The sequence below is a fragment of the Carassius gibelio genome, chromosome A2 (assembly GCF_023724105.1).
Source record: "Carassius gibelio isolate Cgi1373 ecotype wild population from Czech Republic chromosome A2, carGib1.2-hapl.c, whole genome shotgun sequence".
Lineage (NCBI taxonomy): Eukaryota > Metazoa > Chordata > Actinopteri > Cypriniformes > Cyprinidae > Carassius > Carassius gibelio.
In genome coordinates, this window is record NC_068372.1 from 12,301,505 (window position 1) to 12,328,321 (window position 26,817).

At 36.2% G+C, this 26,817-nt stretch overlaps 2 protein-coding genes across 2 annotated transcripts in view; one reads left to right on the forward strand and one right to left on the reverse strand.

The window, feature by feature from the left end:
• Positions 1-26,817, reverse strand: part of LOC128026610 (receptor-type tyrosine-protein phosphatase F) — a 210,817-nt gene that overhangs the window by 169,125 nt on the left and 14,875 nt on the right. The window lies entirely within an intron of this gene.
• LOC128026669 (E3 SUMO-protein ligase ZBED1-like) lies at positions 17,099-20,028 on the forward strand. The gene is made up of 2 exons (XM_052613923.1): positions 17,099-18,163; positions 18,423-20,028. Exons 1-2 carry the CDS (start codon positions 17,278-17,280, stop codon positions 19,448-19,450), a joined length of 1,914 nt encoding a protein of 637 aa, XP_052469883.1. The 5' UTR covers positions 17,099-17,277; the 3' UTR covers positions 19,451-20,028.

Consider the following 26,817-nt stretch of genomic DNA (forward strand, 5'->3'; position numbering starts at 1 on the left):
AAGTAAGCTTTGATTGTCCCTAATAAACTGTTTAACTGCTCCCCCAAGTGGATATTAAATTATTTTGTGGGATAATTAAATATATTCTTAATAAACTACAAACATAAAATTATATACTTTTATTTTGTTCTCACATTCTTTCTTGTAAGTCCTCCCTCACAGTGGCACAGTTGAATGAGAGGCTCATTATGCAGCTCATTATGCAGGGCTTTGTCTTCTCTGGTGTAAATCACAATGATATTCATGATAGTTGACGCCTACTCGCATATGACTTTTACCAACAAAAAGTGTCTTAGAAAATTTAAATCAATATATTGTTTTCTGTGAGTGAGTAAACAAGATGATTTTCACATCACTCAGAAAGAAAAATTCTAGGCTACAAGCTCCAGTTCTCAACTTTTCCGGCAACCAATTTTATGTATGTGTTTTATTGCCTTATTCAAGTGATTTAACATTTTAAGTTTTTCACTAACCATGCATAACATTTTTTTTTCTCAAAAATACAATCATGTATATGCATGCATTTCACATATTATTATAGCGCAGTTTGTGCTGATTACAGTGATATTAGACTTTACCCATTTAGATATTTATAAGAAACTGAAAAAAGCACAAATATCAGGGCATGACAAAACTTCTCCAGGCCCCAAAAATACCCTTAGACTCCAGAGGGTTAAGTAATTAAATTAATATAAAGGGGAGACGCATTAACTACTTTAAAAAAAATGCAGGTCAGGAAGTGGGTCTGGTAAAATATTTTTTTTTTTTTTTTTTTTGCGGTCCGAGTAGCGGGCGGGTTAGTTGAAACCCTCAGTCGGGTGCCAGCGCATCACTGATATATATATTAGTGATGCGCTGGCCAATGTATAAACAACCCGCACCCGACCAATGTTTTCAACTAACCCGCCCGCTACTCGGACCGCAAATATATATATATATATAAAAACCGAAAATTTTATTATTAACCACTCAGCCAAATTTGAATGATGAAAAAATCTACCAAGTAAATAAAATAAGTGATCAAAATAAAAAAAACGGGCGGTTTACTCTGCTCTCAAAAGCTGGGGGCGTGTCCGCTCTGAACTGTCAAGAACCGCTATAGCCTGAATGTGTGCTCCTAGTGCAGCGGTTCTCAATTTCAGTTCCTCATGCCCCCTGCTCTGCACATTTTGTGTGTTTCTCTTATTGGTTCAGACATTTGTTCTATTCGAACGTAAGTGCACCACAAAGTGGATATCACAGAATATTCCACCAATATTCCAGTTTGAAGAGAATATGTTCCATTCAAAGTGCACTGAAGAGTGTGAGATGTGATTTTAAATTGTATTTATTTACAGAGATATATTACGTTATGCAGTGCAAATCCAAGAATGAATGTGATTCCGAATTCCGAAGTGAGGTAAACTTCAACAGATTACTCCTGCTCAAGGAGTAGGGAGCAATGAAACCTGTGTAGAGACCATGTCAATCAGAACACAGTTCATGCATGGAGCTCAGGTCTAACGAGCTGATTATCTGAATCAGATGTGTTTAAGAAAAACATGCAAAATATGTAGAGCTGGGGGGGGGCACAATGACTTTAATTGATAACCTCTGTCCTAGTGTTTCACTAACAGTACTGACAACTCGTGATCGAGCTGATGAACAGATGCGAATGTGCTATTTATAGTGTTAGGGGAGGAGCCATCGATTGGGGGCTCCAGTGCGTCATCGTGTGTGTGTGCGTGCTGTTGATTGAGCTTAACCTTTATTGAACACAGAATTCCTTTAAGCATGTTACTACACTGTGGAATTGATCCATGTCTTCAACTGTCCAGTTTACTTTACCATTTCTCTTGAAGTGGCCCAGTGTGCATTGCAAATTGTCTACGGCTTGGTTTAATACACTTCTGCTTAAGATGCAATGATGTTAACGTAGTGTTCACTTAAGATCTTTAAGAGGTAGTATTGATATTGGTACAGATCATGTGATTTGGTAAATAAAGCAGAGAGCCATTTTAACTGCTGAAGCGAAAAGACAGACAATCAAACTCTGGATGTTCCATTAACTGACATTTCAATGCCAAGTGCAATTTTTAATGAAAAAAAAGGAAAGTTTCATTTGTAATCATTTTATATGTGTGATTTATGTGATTATTGCTCTATGCACATCATATAGTTATTTTCTTTCCAATCAAAGCATTTGTTTGCATGGGCGGAGAGATGTGATTTCCATTGACGTAGAATTCAATATTTCTTCTGTCCGATAAGCTTTGTGCCTTCAAGAGTTTCACTTCAGAAGACATTAATTAAAATTCCAATTATTTTTTCAATTATGATTATCTCACCCCTCATATTTACTAGAAAATATTCTGATGTTGATTTGTTCAGTCTTTTTTTTTTCTTCTAGGAAACTGGGCAACTCGTTTCATTCAAAGCACAAGGGCTTTATGCACGAGGTAAACAGGATAAGCCTTATCGTCAAAGAAGGCGACAGGCATCAAATGTTGCATGTAAATCTGTTGCTAATGTAGGATCATCATCATATATATAAAAAAAGAAAGCAATGATTCTAGTTCAACTTTACAGGAAACTAATAAGCAAGAAAAACTAAACACAAAATGAATAATGAAGAGTGACACCTGTTCAGAGTGAGAGTACACTAAGAGCAACTGTCAGAACAGTTGAAACACCATGTGATAGAGTAAGACAGAAAGATTAGATTTTCTAAGCATACTTACAGAAAAAAAGTCTCCTACCTTCAAGGAAAGAAAAAAAAAAAAACATTGATGATTTAAACTTCATATTGTAAAAGCACCGATTACCAAAAGACCAGACCAAAAGCTAACACTTTTCAGCAAACAGACACGCTTTTCATGCTGTGATTAACAAAAGCTTGACCCTCCCTTCAAAGCAGGTTTCATATTTTCATTGAAATTAAAATAAACAATATTATTCAACAGCCAGTTAAGATTATGCTCAGCATGACATTCAGTTTTAACCAAAAACTGCACCGTGCAGTTTTGTTGTAGAAGTTAGGTCATGACACTTCCTCAAACTCCTTTTCCACCTACAGTAACTGAAATATCACTGTCAGTGCGCAGCCATTTTTATTCAGAAAGTTTTGTTTGAAAATTGAATGAAATGCCAAGGATTCCTTTTCTGTTGATGATGGCTGGGCCGAAGAAAATGCCAGCTGCATTGAGATCATGGCAGCTTGGAAAATAAATGATGGAATTTCTTTATTTAGAAAAATTATTTGGGGGCATTATATATTAAGACTTGCATATTAAGACTTAAAGTGATTATTGAAATATGACGATGCAGTAATGTTCACAATAATATTAACCAATAATAACATGTATAGCACTTTTGAAATTTTGGCTGATATTAATATTTCAGTTGCATCAGAACATTATAATTTACTATATTAAATTATTATATTACAGACCCAATGAAATATCAATGGCCATTCTTCAAGACAATTCAGCCCACAAATCAGCATGCTGCTATGTTGCAAGTTGGTGAGACTATTGAGCCATAATGTAACCTTTGAGTCAATACAGGGCAATAAACACTTACTACAAAATATATTTACTAATTACACACCACTGGAGGGTTAAACAATCTAAAAAAATGTTTTTACTATAACTTTACTAAACTCACTCACTTATTTGATTTTAAAATCACATTCAGTCCCCTCATGTGGTTCTAACATACAACACAGCCTGCGTGCTTTTAACGTGCCATTCAGTCGAAAGGAGTGAGAGGGAGAGGCAATGTAATCAGCATTCAAAGACGCCATGCCGAGTCCCTCCGACTCAAGCTGCTAATTCACCAGATAAAGATCTGCCTGACATGCCGCCTTTTAAATAATCCACTTGCAAGTATGCTATTTAAAAATATTAACACCTCCTCTGAGAAAGACAAAGCTCTGACATGGATGGGATTGTAGGACTAAAAAAAAAATAGGTTTATACAAAAAATATGTGTGACTTATAACAAAATGACATATGAGGCCTAAATTCTACACCACCAACAGAAACATAATAATGAGGCTTTCACTCAGAGTTGCAGCTGGATTGCAGTGGTGGAGAGTTCAGGCACTGATGGCAGGTGATGTTGAAAAAGCATCCTCTGTCACTTAGCATTTGAGATGATCCATGAATTCAGTCAGAAGAACTTAACGTTACCATGTTCCCTTTCCAAATTCCTCTGTGTATGTCTGGGTGTGCATTCAAACTTACTGGTGTAAACACAACAAAAGAAAGGAGCTTGAAAAAATACCATACCTCATGATAACCATGGCAATATTGAGTTAATTCAAGTATATTACCGCTGAAGTGGATTTAGTTCATACACTGTATATAAAAACGGTGTGGTAGTTCTAGCTAACGGTCCTATCATTATCACTTCTAAATATTCTATAACATCACTTACAGCCGCTAATGCATTGCTATATTAGATTAGCCACAAAGCTAATACCATGTTTATCAGTGGAAGAGTGCGAACGTTAATAAGAGGTCAAACTATAACGTTAGCGTTTAACTTATTCTAAATATATCTGCAGTGTTTCCCACATAATGACAAAGTAACTGTGGCAGGGGGGAGCGTGTAGTCAATGACTAGAAGTTATGTACAGCGTGCCTCGATAAAACAACAACGATTATGTTATTCTAACGCTATTTTTTTTAGCAGGCCCCTTAAATGCTTGCTATTAACTTGTTTGAATGTGGTTCTTCTCAAAATTGACAGCGGTGTGTTCATGACACTAACGTTAACCATTCAACTTCAAATTGATTCCGCAATCTTCCGGTAACAGTAGGCTAACTTTACGTTCGCCAGCGCATGACGATGTTTTGATTCAGACTGCACAAAGAGAAGACAAGATATACGGGACCGTTGTGAATGTGTCTGTGAGAGCAAATATAGTGTAGTTACAGTACAGTGCGTCAGAATGATTAAACCAGAGAGGACATGTAAATAAATGTGAGCTGAACAAGCGCTTTTTTCTTTTTTACAGATTGTTTCAAAGCAGCTTTACAGACATAACAGGGAAATGTTGTAATAATATTGTTAAATATAAGTAGGTAATAGGTAATACCTATTGCTTGACAAATAAAATATATATATATATTTAAAATGTTTGCCTATGTAGGAGATCCCTGTTTATGATAATTATAATTATAATGATGACACGAGTAATGATACATGGTGATATTATTAATACACATGCTTATTCTTTTTGTCTCTCTTTCTGCCTTACAGATGGCTGAAAAAGGTGAATCCTGTAGCAGCAAAGTGTGGGACTACTTCTGCAAATACTTTAACTTTAGTATTATAATTTATTTACAGTACACACACAGACTGTTAAAACCAGCTTCAACTGGAAGAAAGTAAAAGTGTTAAATGTTTAAAATCAGACTGTTTTTTGATCATTAAAAAATCTATACTTTTGATGTGCAATTGTTTAATCATTGAGACTGTAATCTAAGGCTTTTTTTTTAACATAAATCCCTTCTGGAAAATGATTTATACAGCCCACATACATAGAACAGGCAGATATTTTGCTATTGAATGTTGTGTAAGTGCAGTTTGTAGGAAATGGGTCTAATATCCAGTTTATTTTCAAAATCAAAATATCGGCTTATAAATCGGCTCTTTTCGAGTTATTATCAGCATCGGCCCCCAAAAATCCATATCTTAGTATATTAGTATATTATTATACACAGTGTTCCAAATTATTATGCAAGTGACATATCAATAGGATTTCGGCACAATAAAGAGTCAGATTTTTGTTTGTGTAATTTTTCACATCATTTCATCATTTCCGCCATACAGTATAAGTTATCATCTTTTATCCGCTTAGAAAATCGTCACTTACTCGTGTAATTACTCATGTAACCATCTTTAAATAGGGAAAAAATTGAAGTATTTGGTGGCTTCTAAATTCATCCCTGTTTGAATGCTAAGGAATAAATGGTGCTAATAAAGGAATAAAAGTTAATGCTAGCATAGTGGCGCCACACACTACAGCGATTAAGTGCACACATTGAGACAGGAGAGGTACATATCAACTCGTCTATGTTGAAGGAAGAACATAGTGAAATATGGAAAAACGGTGTCATTTTCCTTTAAATGGTCTGCGTGGATCTCGTGTTACTTATAAGTGTAAATGGAGCTTTAGTCGTTTGAGGCTAAAATATAAAGAGCAAACTCAGAGACTCACTGCCTGCTGTCTTTCCTTTGAAGCTATTGTGGCAACATTTCTCTCTTTCATTAAGAACAGCTGTGAGGTTTCATAGGCTGCTTAAATAAAATTTAATTAAAATTTAGATTATTGATAGCCACACATGGAGACCATGTTACTATTTTAAAATGCATGTTTATTATATGAAGCTCACTATGTTAAGAACATTAATGTACGGAAGAATTTGCCAGGTATAAACAGTATTAAAATAACATTTTAAAATAAATACAATTATAATTTTTCTTTGTAGCCCAGTGATCTTTTTTTTCCCTGTAGTGCTTGTACAGTTTCTGATTTGAGGTTTCAACAAACACCGTTCATAAAGATACTCCAGCTGAACTCTGAAGTGACCTGACATTTTCCATGTAGTGCAGCAAACAAACTTCCCTGCTCTCATCTGCACTTTCTGAAGGAAGAAAGTTTCTTTCAGGAGACCGGTCATCATTTTTACATAAGTTCCTGATTAATCATGAATTGTGATTACTTTAAATGATTGTGCACTTCAAATCACACATATGAACAGAACCAAAAAAAGGGAAATGCAAATAATATTTCATAATAATTATATTACTGTAACAATATTTAGGGTGGCTGGATTCCAAAAAACAACTGTGTCAACTGAGTGAATGATGGAAAGTCTAACAAAAAAAGCTAATGTTTTAGACAATCAAAAATATTTTATTGCTTGAAAAGTTATTTTTAATAAATACAAAAAAAAAATCCTGTTATACTTCACAAAGCTTAAAAGTAAATGATACCATTTAGGTGAAAAACAAAAATCTTTTATGGGAGAACTGCAGGGGGCCTGCCAATTATTTGACAAAAAATACAATCTCATGCTTAAATTCAACAAAAACTAAAATTATAAAAAATATGAAAGTCTTTGGCCAAGAAAAAGGTAGTTGGCCTGTGTATGTGTATTATATATTCACTTTTTAGTACAACAAAGCATACATTTTAAAGGAGGGGTAGGTGATTTCGTTCAAAAGCATTTTTTGTTATGCTTGTTGAAAGTTTCCTCATATCCCCAAAATAATCACTAAGTGGTCTAATGTACGTTTAGGAATTTATATTGTTTGTGGAAGAGGTAGGACCATAAAATGTTTAATTACGATATACATATACATTTGAATACCTCTGCACACCGTTTGTGCAGACATGTGCAGCATTCCATTAAGCTATTATAGACAGAGAGATAATGGAAGGCGTTATTGTAATATTATGCATTTTGTACTGTAAAGTTTTCTCATCTGTGAATGAGGTAATCTGACAATGTGGTGTTTTATTCAACACTCCACCACCGCCATCTCTACAGGTAGTGCTAATAAACACGAAAAACAGTCACGCAATGCTGATTTATTGTAATTTATTGTAATGCTTTGTTTTCTCAATTGGTCAGAAGAACAGTAGCAAACATGTTACTAACTTGGCATCAGTTATTTGTTATTTAATCTGACATCTTTAGTGAAAATTCATGGATCATACTTCCAAAACGTAGAATCTGTGATTCCGAGGTACAGTATCCACACCGGTACTGTGACTGAAAGCCACACATACTCCAAAAAACATTGGATTCATCTGCATGGAGAAGTAGTAGCAGAAAAGTCACATGTATATTCTTTATTTCACTACTGTACAGTTTCTCAGTATAAGGACTCAGTATAAGGAATAGCTGGAAATAAGGGCTGTGCCATTAACTGCATGTGATATTATCGCCCAAGATGTTGAAAGAAGTTGTTAGCTCCAATCTCTTGCATGGGTGTACGTCCTTTTTTCCCCATTCCAGGCCTTCCCCTTCCTTTCTGCATAACTGTTTCCATTAAAACTATAGGAAAAAGCTATTTGTTTTTTCCCTCAATCATATGTCTCACATTTGTTATCTACATAATTATCCATATGGAAATGAAAATCGTCTCCTATAGGGATGTCAACGATTAATCGATGATTGATATATTGTCGCAAAGAGATGCAATCGATTAAAGCTACCGATGATCAATTAACCCATTAAATGTTGGGCTGCAAGCTGAAAACATGTGCAGTGACGGTTTATAAATGCATCATCATTCATTCATAATGTACAAATTAAGCTTTTTATGTGATTTAAACTTTAAAAGTACATTAAAATAGAATCAACACAAAGTTCTTCAACAAGGAAAGCAACAGAAATGTACCAAGTCATTTCTCCAGGTAATTGTTACATATTGAGCAGTGCGCTTTACAGGGCTGCGGGACATGGGACAGATATCATATTTATTCCTACAACTTGTTAATTTGTGGTAACTGTTCATTTTTCACTAATTTTGTTCCTTAACTAACCTATTCATGAAATTATTCATGAAAATAACTGAAGGATGTATGGAAAATGCATAGCCTACGTAAGTAGACTAATACGCCTAAAATAAAAATAATTCATTTTCATAAAAAAAGAAAAAAGAAAAAAATTATATGTATATATCTGACTTAATTAAGATAATGGATTTAAAACAGAAAGAGGCAGAGATTTCAGACTTCCGTTTATTAAGGAAATCTGTCACAAAAATCCGCGCCAAAGTTTTTTTTAGCAAATTTCAAAGCCGCACCCGCCCGCCATCCGCTGATTGTTTATGGACGATGCAATGCTTTGCTGATGCGAGCCGCAAAAAAAAGCCATTGTCTGTTCTAGAAAGGATGCAGCAAAGATATTTAATGCTAATGTATGAGGCATAGGCCTATGCGGAGTTTCATTTACGATGAGATGCGCTCTAGTTCACAGTGAAGTGCAAGTGAATGCGGCGGGCTGGTGCTTCCATGTCATGGTTATCATTGTCTGCTCTATTTGCATTTTATTTATTAAAATACATCCAATTGGTTGATGAAACATTTATTAAAATTAAGATAAAATTCGTTTTTATGAAAGGTTTTCTACAAAGCAAAATTTAATGAAGTGGTAAATATAATGTCTGACGATTTACAAAATTTCATTAAGTGGTAAAAACCATGTCTCCCGATATATTGCGCATCTTATGATCCTATCTAAAAAATGAAAATAATTTCTGATGACGGTGTTCAACTATAACCGCCGGTCTCACGGTTATATACTAACCGTCACACCCCTAGACAACGCACATTCTGTTTGTCTGTTTTTATTTACAAGTTCATAAATCTTTTTATTGTGAGTGTGCACAGACAAAAGTAAACACTTTTGCGGATTATATCTTACTCCAAAAAAGTGTTCGATCACACTAGCATCTTGCGCACACACCCCACACATTCTAGCAATTCAAACTTACATCGCAGTCTGTTCATTATCAAAATAAAATAGTCAACCAAAAATATAAAAGGTTACACTGGTCACTTTTTATAGTCTGTACCGATCCACTTTAGTTTACAATGAATGAAATGGAAATTAAATAAAATACAATTAACTGTGTAAATAAAAATAAAAATAATGCCCAGGAAAAAAATAAAAATAAACAAAAAAAAAAGCTTGAAATACACCAGGACTCTTATTTTGAAATGTCTACACTATTGCAGGCTGATCCTACAGATTAGAGAGAAAATATGCATTCTTACAACCGCATAAAACATATTATATAAAGGTCATGAAGTAAACATTGTCATAATTTTTCAACTTGAGTTCATAAGCAATCACTTAATTGATTGAGAATCACTTTGAAGCAGTCTGAACTAAGAGCTGTCGAGCCTGTTGAACACGCAACAGAGCCACCTTGTGACACTTGTTTTTTTAAATGAAATCAATCTGAAGATTAATGATCAATAGGCTGTATCGCGATTTATGTTTTTCCATCCCGAAAATATAAGATGACTTAAAATGATCATTAAGACGTTTGTTTTACCATTTCATGTATTGAAGACTTTTCATGATAGTAAAATTAAGAAAACTTACCCGGAGGGATTTTGATTTATTCGCACAAGTGCTCCTTAAATACATTTCATAGTTCGCACACATTTATTTTTATTTGTGACTGAAGTGGTCACGCTGTCGAACCCTGTGTTTGTCTGTGAAATAGCCAATGCGTCTCTGCAGCGCACATGGGACGTCATTGGGAGGAAACCGTTCTCGCACGAACAGTACGATAAGACATGAAACGTGTAGGGTGAGGGTACTAGGTACACTAGTTGTAAATCACAATCACCTGCTTTCAGAGGGAGCGGCATTTAATACACAGAGCCGTAGATTACTGACAAGCTGACAACAATATTGCATTCATTATCACAGGTGATTCTATCTGCGATAATGAACGCAATATCACCAAAATGACAATGAACTACGGCTCTGTTTATTAAATGCAGCAGAGAAAATCAGTTTCTTTGTGGCCTAAAGCATTTCCAAACCTATTTGCAAGAGATAATGCCACCAATTCCAAGTCCATCTCATTTATAACAACCATGGCTGAATGGCCCTCATCTCTACCTAATAACTAGGTTCATCATCCCCTCTGTCAGTAGCAGAAGATTTGAACAGAGGGGAGCGACAACAATTTCTCCTTTGCGCTCCAAGCATTCAATAATCACTCCGCTCGAGCTCCACTCCGGGTTCACCATTTCCCGTTTCTCGCTCCACTGATCAGAAACACCTCTCCGTGGCTAAATTATTTCACTATGCTTGAAAAATCTACGTTCTGTAAATTATATTAAATGAAAAATAAATGCATAATACTAGAAGAATAGTTTTAACATGGTTTATTGGAAGACTACAATTAACCCTAGTCCATTGTTACATTTGGACCAATCAGACACACATTTGTTTAGCAGATTTAACAAATCAGTTATTCATTAGATTAACAAATAGTCAAAGACCCCTCACCGAATAAACATACTGGGTGCCAGGATGTCTGCGAACATACCATGGCAACCAGGAAAATTCTACCAGATCAGATACACTTTACAGCCTAAAACTATGTAGGGAGAATCTTCCTCCCTACTCAATTTTCTCTAAAGCAGCCACATACTGCTATAGGAAACAACTTTTTTCGCATACTGCTATAGGAAACGCGCGGGGGCGTGGTCACATTAGATATAATGAGCGGAGATATGAAAAATAGACATCGCGTTGTTTTCATATGGATTACTTTATCTCAGAATATTTGTTTTCGGCAGCACCTGTTTAGTTTAAAAGTAGACATTTCAGGCTTTCTATAGATATCTCTCTCATATCTCTTCGTTGAGTATTCACAGTTCATTTTAATGACATGTTTGTACATGACGATCAGCGGAGACAAACACTCCAGACAGCATACCTTGTTTGTTATCTTTATTTTATAAGTGCACAAAGGTGTTTTGTTATTATGTCTGTATCCAAAAAAAAGTAGACCCTTTACAGATTCGATTGATGTATTGCTCTTATCTGTACGATTAAAACTGAGAGTGTAATTTAAGTTCTTTTCGGGGTTATCCGGAGAAAATGACTCAAAACGCATATATGCGTTAATGGACTTCAGAGGGTTAATTCCTAGACAAATTTTTCCTAGACAAATGGATATCCCCTAGGGCTGTGAATCTTTGGGAAGGCAGCGATTCGATTCGATTCACGATTCATAGGTTTTCGATTCGATTCAAGTAGGGGTGTGACGGTTAGTATATAACCGTGAGACCGACGGTTATAGTTGAACACCGTCATTAGAACTCTATAACCGCCAAAACCGTGTCATTAAAATATTTTTTACAAACATTTTTTATCAAAAATTATTTTCATTTTTTAGATAAGATCATAAGATGCGCAATATATCGGGAGACATGGTTTTTACCACTTAATGAAGTTTTGTAAATCGTCAGACATGATATTTACCACTTCATAAAATTTTGCTTTGTAGAAAACCTTTCTTAAAAACGAATTTCGTTTTGTACAAATTTTATCTTAATTTTAATAAATGTTTCATCGACCAATTGCATGTATTTTAATAAATAAAAAACAATTAAAGCAGACAATGATAACCGTGACATGGAAGCACCAGCGCGCCGCTTGCACTGCACTGTGACCTAGAGCACATCTCATCGTAAATGAAACTCAGCGTAGGCCTATGCCTCATACTTTAGCATTAAATATCTTTGCTGCATCCTTTCTAGAACAGACAATGGCTTTTTTTTGCGGCTCGCATCAGCAAAGCATTGCATCGCCATAGACCGCAAAACAAGCAGCGGATGGCGGGCGGGTGCGGATTTGAAATTTGCTCTATGATTTCCATGAAGCAAAAAACGAGGACGGAATCTCGAAATCCAGTAATGAAAATGAAACTTGCATTTTAATATGGACAGTCATGGAATTTGCCAAAGTTAGCATAAAATAATCAAATCAAATCTCCATATGGACCAGTATCTGTAAATGTTAAGCTGCAAAAGTTGTTTAAAATATAAATCCGTGTTCTGCGCGTCTCTGTGTGAATTAATGAATGGCAGAGACGTGCAGGTTTGTTTACTACATAGACTGAAGCGCATGACGCTTGCATTAATTTCAGCATCTGAGCTTCAGAGTTCTCTCTCCTTCAAGCGATCTGAACTTTTCAGCTCATCTCAATGGACACACAGCGCACCTGTATTTGACACTCTGTAAACTCTTTGTGAATGCGCATGACTCACCGTCACTTTACTGATAGCGCTGTTTCTCACACATGCAAAGAGAGAGAGAGCGAGAGTCTTACCACGCTTAAACAACACGCTATATGTAAACTATTCTTTGTTGTCTTCTCCTGTCAAAATAATGGATTAAATTTAGAAATATTCATATTCATTTTCGAACAAGCAGAAGACATACCAGTTTCTCCGGTAGTGGGCGGAGCTAATGGGCAAATGGCAATGGCTTTTTTTTTGCGGCTCGCATCAGCAAAGCATTGCATCGCCATAGACCCCAAAACAATCAGCGGATGGCGGGCGGGTGCGGCTTTGAAATTTGCTCAAAAAACGTTGGCGCAAATGATGAGTTTTGTGACAGATCTCCTTAATAAACGGAGGTCTGAAATCTCTGCCCCTTTACCGATCAGAGCACGCGCTGACACGGAGTTAACCCGCTATTCGATTATAACGATTCGATTCTGCATTCTTTAAGTGAATTCACGGGATTATTTAAATGCTTCTACTAAATTCTTTAAATGCTTAGTCAGGGGGCAAATTACAGTAGCATTTATGGTTAGAGAACCATAGGTTTAAAAAAAAAACAAAAAAAAAAAAAAAAACTTTTGTCCATTGTTAAATGCTAGTTTAATGATGCGACATGGCATACGTAAAAAGACAAGTTTTTAAAAAGAGCTTTAAGAGTATTATGCACGTATTGTAAAGGGTAAAGGAATGGAACAATGAGGGTGAGCAGATGACATAACTCTGACAATTTATAAGTGAACTATCCTTTTAACAGTAATGTCTGGCCTCTTGTCTAACTTATAATGGTAGGCTTTCAGGTTCAAGCTGAACGGTTATTAATAAAAGTGCTAATGATTTCCGACACCTATTTCAGTTATGATTTTAACCTAATAATCAACCAGTCAACTTTTCACAGACTTTCAAACATGTAAAAGGTATCTGTCACATTCAGAATCGTGTGCTTTAGTCTGATTTGGACCATGGCTTGAGCACATTAGGTGGTCAGCTGTGACTAATTCTCCACATGCTGAGGTGACCAATTCTGAAATGGTCTCTGCATTTTTTGTTGTTTCCTGGTAGGTGGTGGCACTGCACTCTTTACAGCCTCTCCCTTTTTCCTCTACTGGGCTGATAGGATTCTCTTTACTTTTCTTTTATTGTTACCTGAGAATACATACACTTGGTCAGGTACCTTCCACTGCATATTACAACCCAGAGCACCCTCAAAATGTATTACTGCAATGAATTTGTAGAATTCCAATAGTTCCTCGTGGATGCAAAATAGCCATAGAAGATATTAGAGGTCGACTGATAGTGGATTTGCCGATACCGTTAGCTAGGTTGGACCACACTGGCCAATATAATTAATTAACCAATAGTTTTTAAAATGGATACTGAACAAAAACGAAAGTAGTGCTTTACTTACAAAAAAAAAAAAAAAAAACCTGTACTGAACCATACTAGCAGTAGTAGTAATAGTAATAATAAAATTAAAGGGTTACTTCACCAAAAAATTTAAATTATGTCATTAACCCCTTTACGTGCAAACATCGCTGACGGCCCCAGTTTATTATTGTTTCACTTTCACAGCACATTAAACATCACTGGCTTACTTCATCTGGACAAACTATGCATCAATTGAAAGTTTAAAGACTCTAGCTTCGATATTTGACCAATATTTTGATAAAACATTGTTGCAGTGACAGATATTTAGTGATTTATGTCAGGAGTGCAAAATAATAAATCCGTATTATGCCCCATTTTGAATAGAAATTCACCACTCACTCATATTCAGTCACGTCAGCAGCGGTTTATTTGTGTTCACATAGACTCACTGAACAGCGTCAATAAGGATTTATAGAGCATAGATGCATATCTGCGGAGATATATGGATATATTTACTGATGTTTACTTCATATTTCTTCAGACAGAATCGTCATTTCTATTCATTTTCCACGGATTTACGCGATCAGATGATAAACAGCCTCTCCCAGCGATCTGTGTATGTGTTTGCTGTGCCGGCAGCTCGTGCTGTGTGTCTCAGACTCCGATTGGGCCTTCCCAAATGTCAATCTGAGAGTGTAATATCTGGACACCGCCCCATCGTGTCACATGCTTCCTGCACACTTCCTGGTAGTTATCTGGCCAAAACAACACTGAAACACCTCTGTACACACAAAATATCCGAACAATAAACCTGCGATTACGATAGTAAAGCTTGGTATGAGAATTTCTTGAGATCTGGGGCGTTTTTATAAAAAAAATCGAAAATGTACATCGGAAATGCTAACTTGTGCAGCGATGAAAAAGGCTACAAATAACATATTTTTACAACAGTAAACGACCAAATTCCACCCCTGATCGCTAAAGGAAGTTATTATAAACACTCGATCGGGGTTTAAAGTGAGTTTTGAGTAAAAGTGTACTAATAATTTCATAAATTGTCTGATGTAGCTTGATGCTAACATTAGCTAAAATGCTACTAATAGCAGGTGCTTTTCTTCTTCATAATGCATTTTTGTCTCAATAATTCACGTAAAGTCGTAAGAAAATGTTTTGTTGTATTTTTATAGTAAGACTTTTGATAAATAAGGGCTAAATGCAAAGAGAGACTGAAGTGAGATCGCTGCTTTGTAAAGCCTGAAAAACCACAATCAAGGCTAATAAAGGTGGAATAAAAACAAAAGAATAATGATAAAAGAATAATGCGGATAATGTGTCATACCTGGCGGAGGTGTGAAAGACTCGTTTGGTGAGAACAATAGAATAATGAATCGGGCAGCTTTCAACAGTGAAACATACACAAAGAGCACAGGAATGTTTACATGTGAGATCTTATAGAGATGACAAGTGCCATAAATCAATCTGATTAACCTTCTCTAAAAACACACATGACATGGCCTTAGAAAATATTTCATAAAATTCACCGTTTTACAGATTCGATTATGAAATTTTTTATGAAGGTTTGGAAGACTTGTGGCCTTAGCTACACTGTGTTTTCAAACTCATTTCCTACATCAACATTTTTTTAAATACATTTAAAACATATGTTTTTTATATTTTTATTTTTGTTTTTATGTTTGAGCTTATATATCTCTATTATCATAACAGTCTGAGTGATTCTGATTCCTGAACAGTAAACTTTAAAGTGTCAGCTTTGTGAACAAAGGTTGATTATGTATCTAGTCAGAAAGAATCATGAGCAGAAACCTTTTTATTTTGGGTATGTAATTTCGGTCTCCATGCCAAAAAAGGGGGGTTACTAGTAAGGGGTTAATGACTCACCCTCATGTCATTCCAAACCCATCATCTTCGGAACACAGTTTAAGATGTTAGATTTAGTCAGAGAGCTTTCTGTCCCTCCATTGAAAATGTATGTACGGTATACTGTCCATGTCCAGAAAGGTAATAAAAACATTATCAAAGTAGTCCATGTGACATCAGAGGGTCAGTTAGAATTTGTTGAAGCATCGAAAATACATTTTGGTCCAAAAATAACAAAAACTACGACTTTATTCAGCATTGTCTTCTCTTCCGGGTCTGTTGTCAACATGTTCACAACACAGAGTAGAGTAGTGATGTCCGGTTCACGAACGAATCATTCGATTTAACAGGTTCTTCTTGAACCAGTTCACCAAATTGAACTGAATCATTTGAAACAGTTTGCGCCTCCAATAAGCATTAATCCACAAATGACTTAAGCTGTTAACTGTTTCAATGCAGGGTTAAAAAATTTTCACTGAACATTCAACTCTCCGCGCGAGAAAAAAAATGCCCGAACGCTCAGCGCGAAAAAGACACTCCGCGTTCGGCATGCTCCTGGCGTTTTAAAAAATGTGGCGCTCCCATTGAGAACAGCAGAAAAAATACACTAGCCGTGGGGAAAAACACTTCTGTGGACACAGGGCCTAAAGGTCGGAAGACGAATCCATGTTTTACATGGTGCAATCGGAAATTATTTTGCAGTCAAAAAAAGTTGCCTTATCTTCTCTTACAACTTGAGACAAGCATTCCGCACATGCAGCTGACATAACTTTAAATAAATGCAACAAAAAAAATTGATCAAGTTATGAAGTGTTTTGTGTGTGTGTGTGTTGTGTGTGTGTGTGTTAACAAATCTTTCGCGATGTCCTAACAGCCAGGATTCCCACACAACAGGTCCGCTAAAGTCCAATTCGCGACCTAATGACTCTTTTGAGCCGATTCATTATAATGAATGATTAAAGCAATTGGTCTGCCCGTCACTGTCTGAATCGGTGTATAACAAATCATTAATTCTAAGAAGAACATACTAGGGCTGGGCGGTATGACGGTATATTCCGTGACGACGGAATAAAATGTCTACCGTTACAGATTTTTCTATTCCGTTTATACCGTGAAGTTTAAATTAGTGGGCGTGGTTAACCTCACGTGTAGCGCGCCGGGACGTGAGAACGATTGAGAAGCTGCACACAAGCGTATATAAGAAGAAAAACATGGAGAAAGATAAGCATGCTGATAAAGAAATCCCACAAACCAATCCCGAGCAGCAGGAGGAGGAACTTGTTGTGAAACGAGGCGCGACATCAGTGGTATGGACGTGGTTCGGGTTTACAAAGGCTGACAAAGAGCAGAAAAATGTGATTTGCAAACTGTGTCACGCGAATGTAACCGTTAGCCACGGTAGCACGAGTAACTTGTTTTATCATCTAAAGGTGAAGCATGTCAAAGCATACAATGAAAGCCAACAGATGCGCTCCACATCAGGTGTTCCGTCAACCTGTGGTGCTAAAAGCAAAAAACAATCTCAAACTAGTTTGGCCGAATCATTTACCAGAGGCACTCCATATGACAAAACCTCACGCAGATGGAAAGAAATAACGCAAGCCATTACAATGCATATCTGTAAAGACATGTCACCAGTTTACACAGTGGAAAAGAAGGGATTTCGTGATCTAATCAAAACGCTTGATCATAGATATGTAATGCCGAGCCGCAAGCACTTTAGTGAAGTAGAGTTGCCGCGGTTGTATGGAGAATGCCGACGGAAAATTGAAGCGGAGCTTCGCGATGCTTTATACTTCTCAACAACAACTGATTTGTGGACAAGTCGAACTACACAGCCATATATGAGCTTAACAATCCACTTCATCAAAGACTGGACATTGTGCAGTAGATGTCTGCAGACTTCCTATTTTCCTGAGGATCACACGGGAGAGATGATAGCTCAAAGCTTAAAGGAAGCGCTTCAGTCATGGGAATTACGAGAGGATCATCAAGTCTGTGTCACAACTGATAATGCAACGAACAACATCAAAGCACTGCAACTAAATGACTGGACGCGGTTACAGTGTTTTGCTCATCGTCTTCATTTAGCCATTGGTAAGTGTCTAATAGAAATGAATAACATTAATAGTTTTATAATTCTTTGACTTTGACTTTTATTTTAGTTTTTATTTTATTATTTATACATCTTGTTATTAGGAAGTACCTATGTTGTTAATCTTATTAATAAATCTTAATTATAGAGATAAACGTTTTAAACAGTTTTAAATGCATGCTACTTGTCTTGTGTAATTTGTCAACTATTGCTACATTATGTTTACACATTGCCCTCTACCCTTTTAATCTATTTATACAGAGAGAGGTGTAAAAGTGCCCCAAGTTGACCGCGCAATTGGGGTGTGCAAGAAAATTGTGAGTGCCTTCTCAAACACTTGGAAAAGACAGCGTGAACTGGCCATAGCTCAGGTGCAGCTAGGCTTGCCTACTCACAAGCTTATCACTGAGAGTCCAACAAGATGGGGATCCAGGCAACAAATGATCGAAAGGGTCATTGAGCAGGAAAAAGCCCTAACACAAGTCCTGCAAGCTGACAAAAAGACCAGACATTTGGCTCTGACATGGCAGGACATGGACGTTCTTGAATCTGTAAATAAGGCATTATGCCCACTCGTAGAGTTTACAGATGCCCTGTCTGGGGAACAGTATGTAAGCGTTTCATACTTGAAACCCGTGCTTTATCTTTTTAATGAACAGGTTCTTAAGCCACAGGATGATGACACGCAGCTCACCAGGGACATTAAGGTGAACATTCTTGACTATTTGAATGAAAAATATGCAGATGAATCCACCCAGGAGCTGCTTGACATGGCTTCCCTTCTCGACCCTCGCTTCAAAACCACATACATAAATGCCGAACGAGTGGACTACATGAAGACCAGAGCTGCAGCAGAGATGGAGAGTCTTGCAGCTGATCCAAAAAGGCCTGTCGAGGGAGTCTCAGTGCCACTAGCTGAAGATGCTGGAGAAAATTCAGAATGTCCTACTAAAAAACAGAAGAAAAGTTTGGGAAGCTTCTTCAAAATTGCTTCACGCCAACGGCAAGCTGTCCCCCAGTCAGAAAGGGAGTCCATTGAAATGGAACTTAACAGCTATTTACAGGCAGTTGAAGTGGATGGTGAGACCAACCCCCTGGAATGGTGGAGGCAGCACGAGGCTAATTTTCCACATGTGGCCAGCCTGGCAAAAAAATATCTGTGCATCCCTGCCACAAGTGCTCCATCTGAGCGTGCTTTCAGCACAAGTGGGAATATTGTCACATGCCGCAGATCAGCACTAAAACCTGAGAGAGTTGACCAGCTTGTTTTTCTTGCACACAATTTGTAATTTTTTTGTTTGACAGAATTTTTTATTTATTATTAAATTTTTTGAAGTGTTTATATTTATTTGATATTTAAAAAAAAAAATTTTCAAAAAGAGTTTAAATTTCTCTTGCTCAGGAAGTGTTTTTACAGTGTTTTTTTATTTTTTATTATTATTATTTTTTTTTAGAACAAGCGTTTAGATTCTGACATTTTCCCCAAATGTTTACATTTTTATACTTTCTGCAAAATTTGTTTTATGTTACTGAAGTTTTATTTATTTCAATGCTCCGAGAAAGTATTAATAATCTGTTCTGATATTAATAAAAAGTATGTTCTCTTTAAACTACACACATGTGGCCTATTTAATGTCATGGTGAGGTTGATCTAAAAGTTCACTCATTCACTACTAATGCTCTAAATAAAAGAAAAAATTATAAAATAAGATGAGAGCCTATTCTTTATTTTTAAAGTGGTATTTAATATATTAAGCACGTCCCTTTTGTTGATTTACCTGAAAAATTATTATTCCGTGATATATACCGCATACCGTGAAATAAAATAACTTATTCCGTGAAATAAATTTTTGGTCATTCCGCCCACCCCTAGAACATACATATCTGAAATTAGAAAGTAAGTGTGCTTACATCATTTAGCAAGAGTTTTTAGTAAAATTTAACACTAATAATCCACAGTATGTATAGGCCTAAGACAATGTGTAGTAAATTACCTATAAAATCATTTAAAGTTAGACTGGAGTGAGATGAAACTAGATCAAAGTACAAAGCAAGCTGTTGCTAGCTAGCTGATAATTTTATTAAATTTTATATGGTAAAAAATTACACTATTTCACCTTTTAACGCTACATTTTAATTGATATGATTATACTAAAATAATAATCAGGTCTATCAAAAAAAGGATTTTATCTTTCTAAACTATGAAAGCCAGTTGTGGAAAAATCACAGCTCTTTTTTGCAAAGAGGGCAAGAAAGGATGACAGTGATAATTTTTTCATGAATAAACAGGATAAGAAAAATCACAAACTGTTTCTTTGAATTTATTTTAAATGAACATTTATTGTCAATTTTGGGCTTGTGGATCATGTGGGTACAGGGCACTCTTTGCTGTGTGTGGATGACCATGTCGGTCAGCCACCACCGAAGACAAGTTTTGACCCAGGAAAAACCCTGTTAACGTGGCTGACACTCCCTCTGAGTTCAAATAAACCAATATCCCGGATTAAGTTATTTACTCAAACAGTACATTGACTGAACTGCTGTGAAGAGAGAACTGAAAATGAACACCGAGCCAAGCCAGATAAAGAACGAAAGATTGACTCATTCTCAAGTCAAGAACTGGTTGCATCGGTTTTCGGATCAGCAGTACACTGAACCGAGAACCGTTTCTATCGTACGTGTCTGATTCGAGAGCTGAGGAGCTGATGATACTGCGCAAAATTAAGCACATTTTTTTTTGCAAACTAAGGGATTTACTATTCAAATTAAAACATTGATGAAAGTTGTGTGATTATTCCTTAAAAAATAATGTTCGTTTAATTTTAGTAGTAGTAAGCGGCTATGTAAATTCTACTGAAAAATAGACTTCAAATCAAACCTGACTTTTATTTTGACGGGTTGCCGTGTATACCTTTACAATTCTGTGCATGTGATATGATGCTTTTGCTCAAATCAACAGTCAAATGCTCATTAAGTGACTTTCAGAGCAGTTCTGGAGATGTTGTTGTGTTTACGTCTTCATTTAGTGAGATGGCAGACGCTAAAATCACAGCGAGCATAAGCTGCGCTTCAGTATGTGTGTAATAAATGAAACCCCGCACCTGCGCCATTCATTAACAGAGACACTAAGAACATGCAGGATTCATATTTAAATAGACCTTTGCAGCTTAATGGTTACAGATACTAGTCCATATAGCGATTTGATTTGAGTGTAATTACCTACTTTTGATGAATTCATTTAAAATGAAATTTTTAAATTCTGTGACATTCCACTTTGAATTTCGTTTTTATGAATGGATTTCGCGATTATGTCTGCATTTTCCACATCACGGAAAACAAAAGGCCCTACAATTATAACAGCACAATGTATGCTCCACACTTTAACTGCTTCTATTCTTCAACACTTAATGATTATCTAATCAAAATAAAAGAGCAGTGCTGAATCTAGGAGAACTCACCGGTATCACACACACTCCGGATAGTTTATTTATTTACCAAACAGACAACAGTTTACTTCAAGAATGAACAATGAAGCATAGATAAGTTTTAAGTTCAGTGTTTAAAAAAAACAGAGCAAACGGAAAGATCGATCTATATTATAGCGCTATAAATGAAGCATACAGACTTTATTAGAGCCACAGAAAGACAAACGTTTCGATGAAAATACTCAATATACAATTCATTATGTACATTAACAATGATTCGGGTGAATATAATGTAATTTAACGGAAAATTATGTGATTGGCGCTCTGTGTGGCAGGGCATGATTTTCTTTCAGCTGCATTTAAATCCAGGTCTGAAGTTTCTCGCTCTGTTCAGAGTGCAGCATGAGGTGTCTAAACAAAAAGCAAATGCTGTCAGTGATTTTAACCACTAGCGGCCGCTCTCGCACTATACATTGAAAACAGAGCCTTCTTATATGCTCTGGCAACCCCGAAAACTATCGGCATAGATATTTGCCGATAAAGATTGTTCCAGCAATTGTTCAACTATCGGTGCCGGCAAAACTGATACATCGGTCGACCTCTAGAAGAAATCTTTGTGCATAATATTAGAAATATATCACAATACTGACATACAGTCACAAGGTACTGTCAAATTCTCTGTGGGAAAACAATTACTAGCATACAGACATCCCTGGAACAGGATTCTGACAGAGTCTTTATGAGTTTCTTATTGCTTTACCTTGGTTAATTTTATGAGAGTCATTTGCTTCCTGTTAACATCTGGATTAAATCCAATCATGGCTTAGTGAGAAACAGACCAGTCCTTCAGTATAAGTGAGAGACATCCGGCGTAGAGTTTCCAGACATATAGTATAATCCCTTGTGGTTTATGAAATGACTATGACAGTATAACTCAAAAATATTCAATCAGTAGAATCCTCAAAGTCTCAAAGTTTGGCTGTCTGCAAGTTAGGGCTGCACGATGTGTCGTTTAAGCATCGATATCGCGATGTACGAATCCACGATAGTCACATCACATGATTAACTGTATGGGCCAGAGAGCGCGCACGAGAGAGAGAGAGTGCGAGCGCGCGGCTGGCGACACACTAGATGCGTGGCGCAGTCGTCTCAGCCGCGTGGCGTCCGTTTTTAATTCGGCTCCCATGTTAACAGGTTAGAGCTTGCAGACTGCCTGTGTGAGACGCGCGGAACACGCATGCATGCTAGAAATAGAACCAACGCCTATTTTCCAGGCAAAATAGAATAGGAAAATATGTTTAAATGTCATTTTGTACACAGATATATATTAATTCATGACACTTAGATGTTTGAAAGTCTATATTCAGATATAAATGTAATTAAAAAAATAAATAAATAATTATCGATTTTCAAATATTGCATCTGTCACCGGCCTGAGAGAAAAAGCGCGCAAGAGAGAGAGAGAGAGAGAGAGAGAGAGAGAGAGAGAGAGCGAGCGATTCCTGGCCGCACGCTCAGTGTCTTCAAAACAACACTAGCGCTGTCTTGCAATCTCCCTTCCGCATATTAATCAACTGACACGATGGTGGCGATGTTTAAATCATTTAAAATGAGAATGTAAGTGTGCTCACCCCATTTTTGTTTGTAAGAAAAAATTCGATTTCATATCGCAATATATATCGCAGAAAAATAAAATATCGCGATGTAATTTTTTCCCAATATCGTGCAGAGAAAAAGATGACAAAGCATTATAATCATGCCTTGGCTTGAAACATGCTTCCAGTAAAGTAAGTTGCAATTTCTTTATCTGCTCTAAATCATTTATAGTAAATCATATTAATCACAGCCAAACAAAAAATATTTAACCTGCTCTCTTGGACCAGTAATTCACTAACTATGAGATAAAAAAATTATTTATTTTTCAATTATTATTTAAATAAATATTTAATATAATATTTAATAATAATAATATTTTTCCATCTTTGAAACATTGCCAAAATACGAAAAGTTACCAGTTTCTGATGAAGAAAAGCTAGTTCATGCATTCATGATCTCTAGACCGGACTATTGTAATGCACTGATAGGTGGTTGTCCTGCTTCTTCAATAAACAAGCTACAGGTAGTCCAAAATGCAATGACTAGAGTAATTACCAGGTCAAGAAAATATGTTCATATTACCCCAATTTTAAAGTCTCTGCACTGGGTACCTATTAAGCTCTGTATCAGTTACAAATTATTATTACTTGCCTATAAGTAAAATATTATACTTCCCTCTTTTATCTGCACTGTTGTTCACTTCATTGATTTGCACTCTATCTGCCATTTGCCTTGTGCTACTTTATTTAACTTTATTTTTAATTTTATTATATGTCTTTTTTTTTTACATTCCCTTATTGTATAGTTGTATCTACATTTTATATTTGACCTAGATTTTTAGGCTTTAATGTTAATGTTATCTGTATGCACCGGGGTCTGAGAGTAAAGCAATTTCGATTCTCTGTATATATGTACTGTAAATGTGGAAATTGACAATAAAGCAGACTTGACTTGACTTGATAAGGCCCTTAATGGTTTTGCTCCTGCATACCCAACTAATCTTTTACCATGCTATACAATCCATCACACTCCCTAAGGTCACAAAACTCTGCACTTTTGGTAGTGCCTAGGAAAGCAAAGTCCACTAAAAAAGGTAGAGCTTTTTCACAGTTTGGTCCCAAACTCTGGAACAGCCTTCCTGATAGCCTTCCTCTGTTTAAATCTAGATTAAAGACACATCTCTTTGGCCAAACATTCAAATAATGCATTTCATAATCTTGTACTGTAGTTATATATGATCAAATGCACATTATAATTCTTTAGGTTGAGTTAAACAAATTAATTTTACTTGGTTGGAACAGCAGCTAAGCTAATTATGTCTCTATCTGTTTCTCTGTTTTGCTAACTAGGATTTACACAAGCTTCAGTCTGGATCCAGAACACCTGAGAAGAGATGATGCCCACCCCTCAGAGGACCTCAGATGATGCCAAACATGAAACAACATACAAAACTACCAATTTTTGCTATAAGTTTGATTGCATCATAATAATTGCTGTTAATAGTGTTCGATGTCTGTTTGATTTTCCGTACACCTCTGCCATATGCACATAAACCATATGAGTCTCTACTGATAAGTTACTACTAAATATTATAAACATAAATTTTCTGTAAAGCTGCTTTGTAATGATTTGTATCGAAAAAAGCTTTATAAAAATAAAACTTAATTGAATTGAATTAAATGGTCTCTTCTTGTCTTTGAAGAGGGTGGAGGGTGGAGCCCTTCTGTGATGGTTGGGCAGTCACCAGCACCCTCTCTATGCCAGGACTCCCTCTGTCTTCTCCATCTGGTACACCAGTGGGAAGATGAAGTGCCAGAACTGCATCTTCCCTTTCTCCTGCACCCTGCTTCCTCTTGTCCTCGTGATACAGTCTGGAGACTGCACTCAGTGGGATTTCCATCAAAAACTACTAACCCTTTCATACCCTTTCAAAACCGCTTAAGACAGCACCTAGCTTCCTTCAGCGTTACTGGAGCAGTTGCTGTATGCTTTGTGGAAGATTTCTGTCTATAATGGTTGACAGAAAACTGACTTGTTTTCTGCATGCAGTCAGAAGGATAAATTGAGAATACTCCATGGTCCACTCCAGTGAGAGGAGAAAGTGCTAGTAGAGGTATTTTTAATGAGCAAAAAACACAATATTTAATAAAATAAAGCACAGATTTGTTTCAGAGCAGCTGGTGAGAGCTGACCTTTTGATTTGAAGCTGGACTGCAATTATAACCCAATTACTTGAATAAACCGTCCCTGGATACTGAATCCCAATTGATTAATCAAGCAACCCAAGCAAATGAGAATAATTCTTTACACTGAAGACTTACATTAAGAAACTAATCTGAGTCATATTTATAGACTTGCACCATGTCTACATGGTTGCATTGCGCCATGCCGCAATAGGCTGTCTACACTGGATGCGATAAAGCGACTGTTGCAAACCAGTGTAGACAGTACGGGAGTGAACCAGCACTGGTTTCACAATTCAATTCAATTATGTTTCTCAAGTAGTGTTATCACAATACCAAAATTATTGTTTCAATAACGATACCTAATCAAGAATTGCGATTTCGATACTTTTTCGATTATTTTCCTGAAAAGGGAAAATACCCTCTCAAATATCATTGATGTGCTTTATTTTAAAACCGGGACAACATTCTAATCATTTAACACACTAAAAAAAGAATATATGAACAGCAGATATATTGAACAAAATATGAAATATCAAAATGTAAAAAATAAATTAAACCAATGACATTCAAGGTAAAGAAAGAATAAATTTAGCAGCATTATATCAGTTATCATAAGAAACATAAGAGTAATACATTTATCTTGATTCTGAACTGAACTTTTATGCAACCTTTTCTTTCAGAGGAGAAAACTCAGCCAGTGAGCTTTATTGAGCATCATCTTTATTGAGCGTCATCTTTTTCTACCAGTTGTGGACCGGCGGCCACAGTATCACTAGTGCTCGCACAGGTATCAAATTTATTTTGTGCATTTTATTAAATTATATAAACAGGCTACTTTTTGGGAGTGCTTTAAATATTGAAAGTTTACAGATAATCACAGTTATGGGTTTTTCTTTCTTCTCAGCATTATTGCCATGTGATTATTACTGATGAGATCATAGAAACTGGCAGGTTTAACAGACTGCATTCACACTAATGCATAGATCTACTTCCACATATTCCACCGCTTGCTTTCGGTGTAGGCCTGCATGATAAATCAAAATGAAACTGAAATCATGATTAGGCAGAAGCTGCGATTGTCATGCATATCTTTCAGTGAAGCATGGTTCTGTGATCAGCAGTAAATCTCAATCCGAAACCCAGAGGGTGCTCTCACACGGAAAGTCCAAATACTAGGGGTGTGACGGTTAGTATATAACCGTGAGACCGGCGGTTATAGTTGAACACCGTCATTAGAACTCTATAACCGGCAAAACAGTGTCATTAAAATATTTTTTACAAACATTTTTTATCAAAAATTATTTTCATTTTTTAGATAGGATCATAAGATCCGCAATATATCGGGAAACATGGTTTTTACCACTTAATGAAGTTTTGTAAATCGTCAGACATATTTACCACTTCATTAAATTTTGCTTTGTAGAAAACCTTTCTTAAAAACGAATTTCA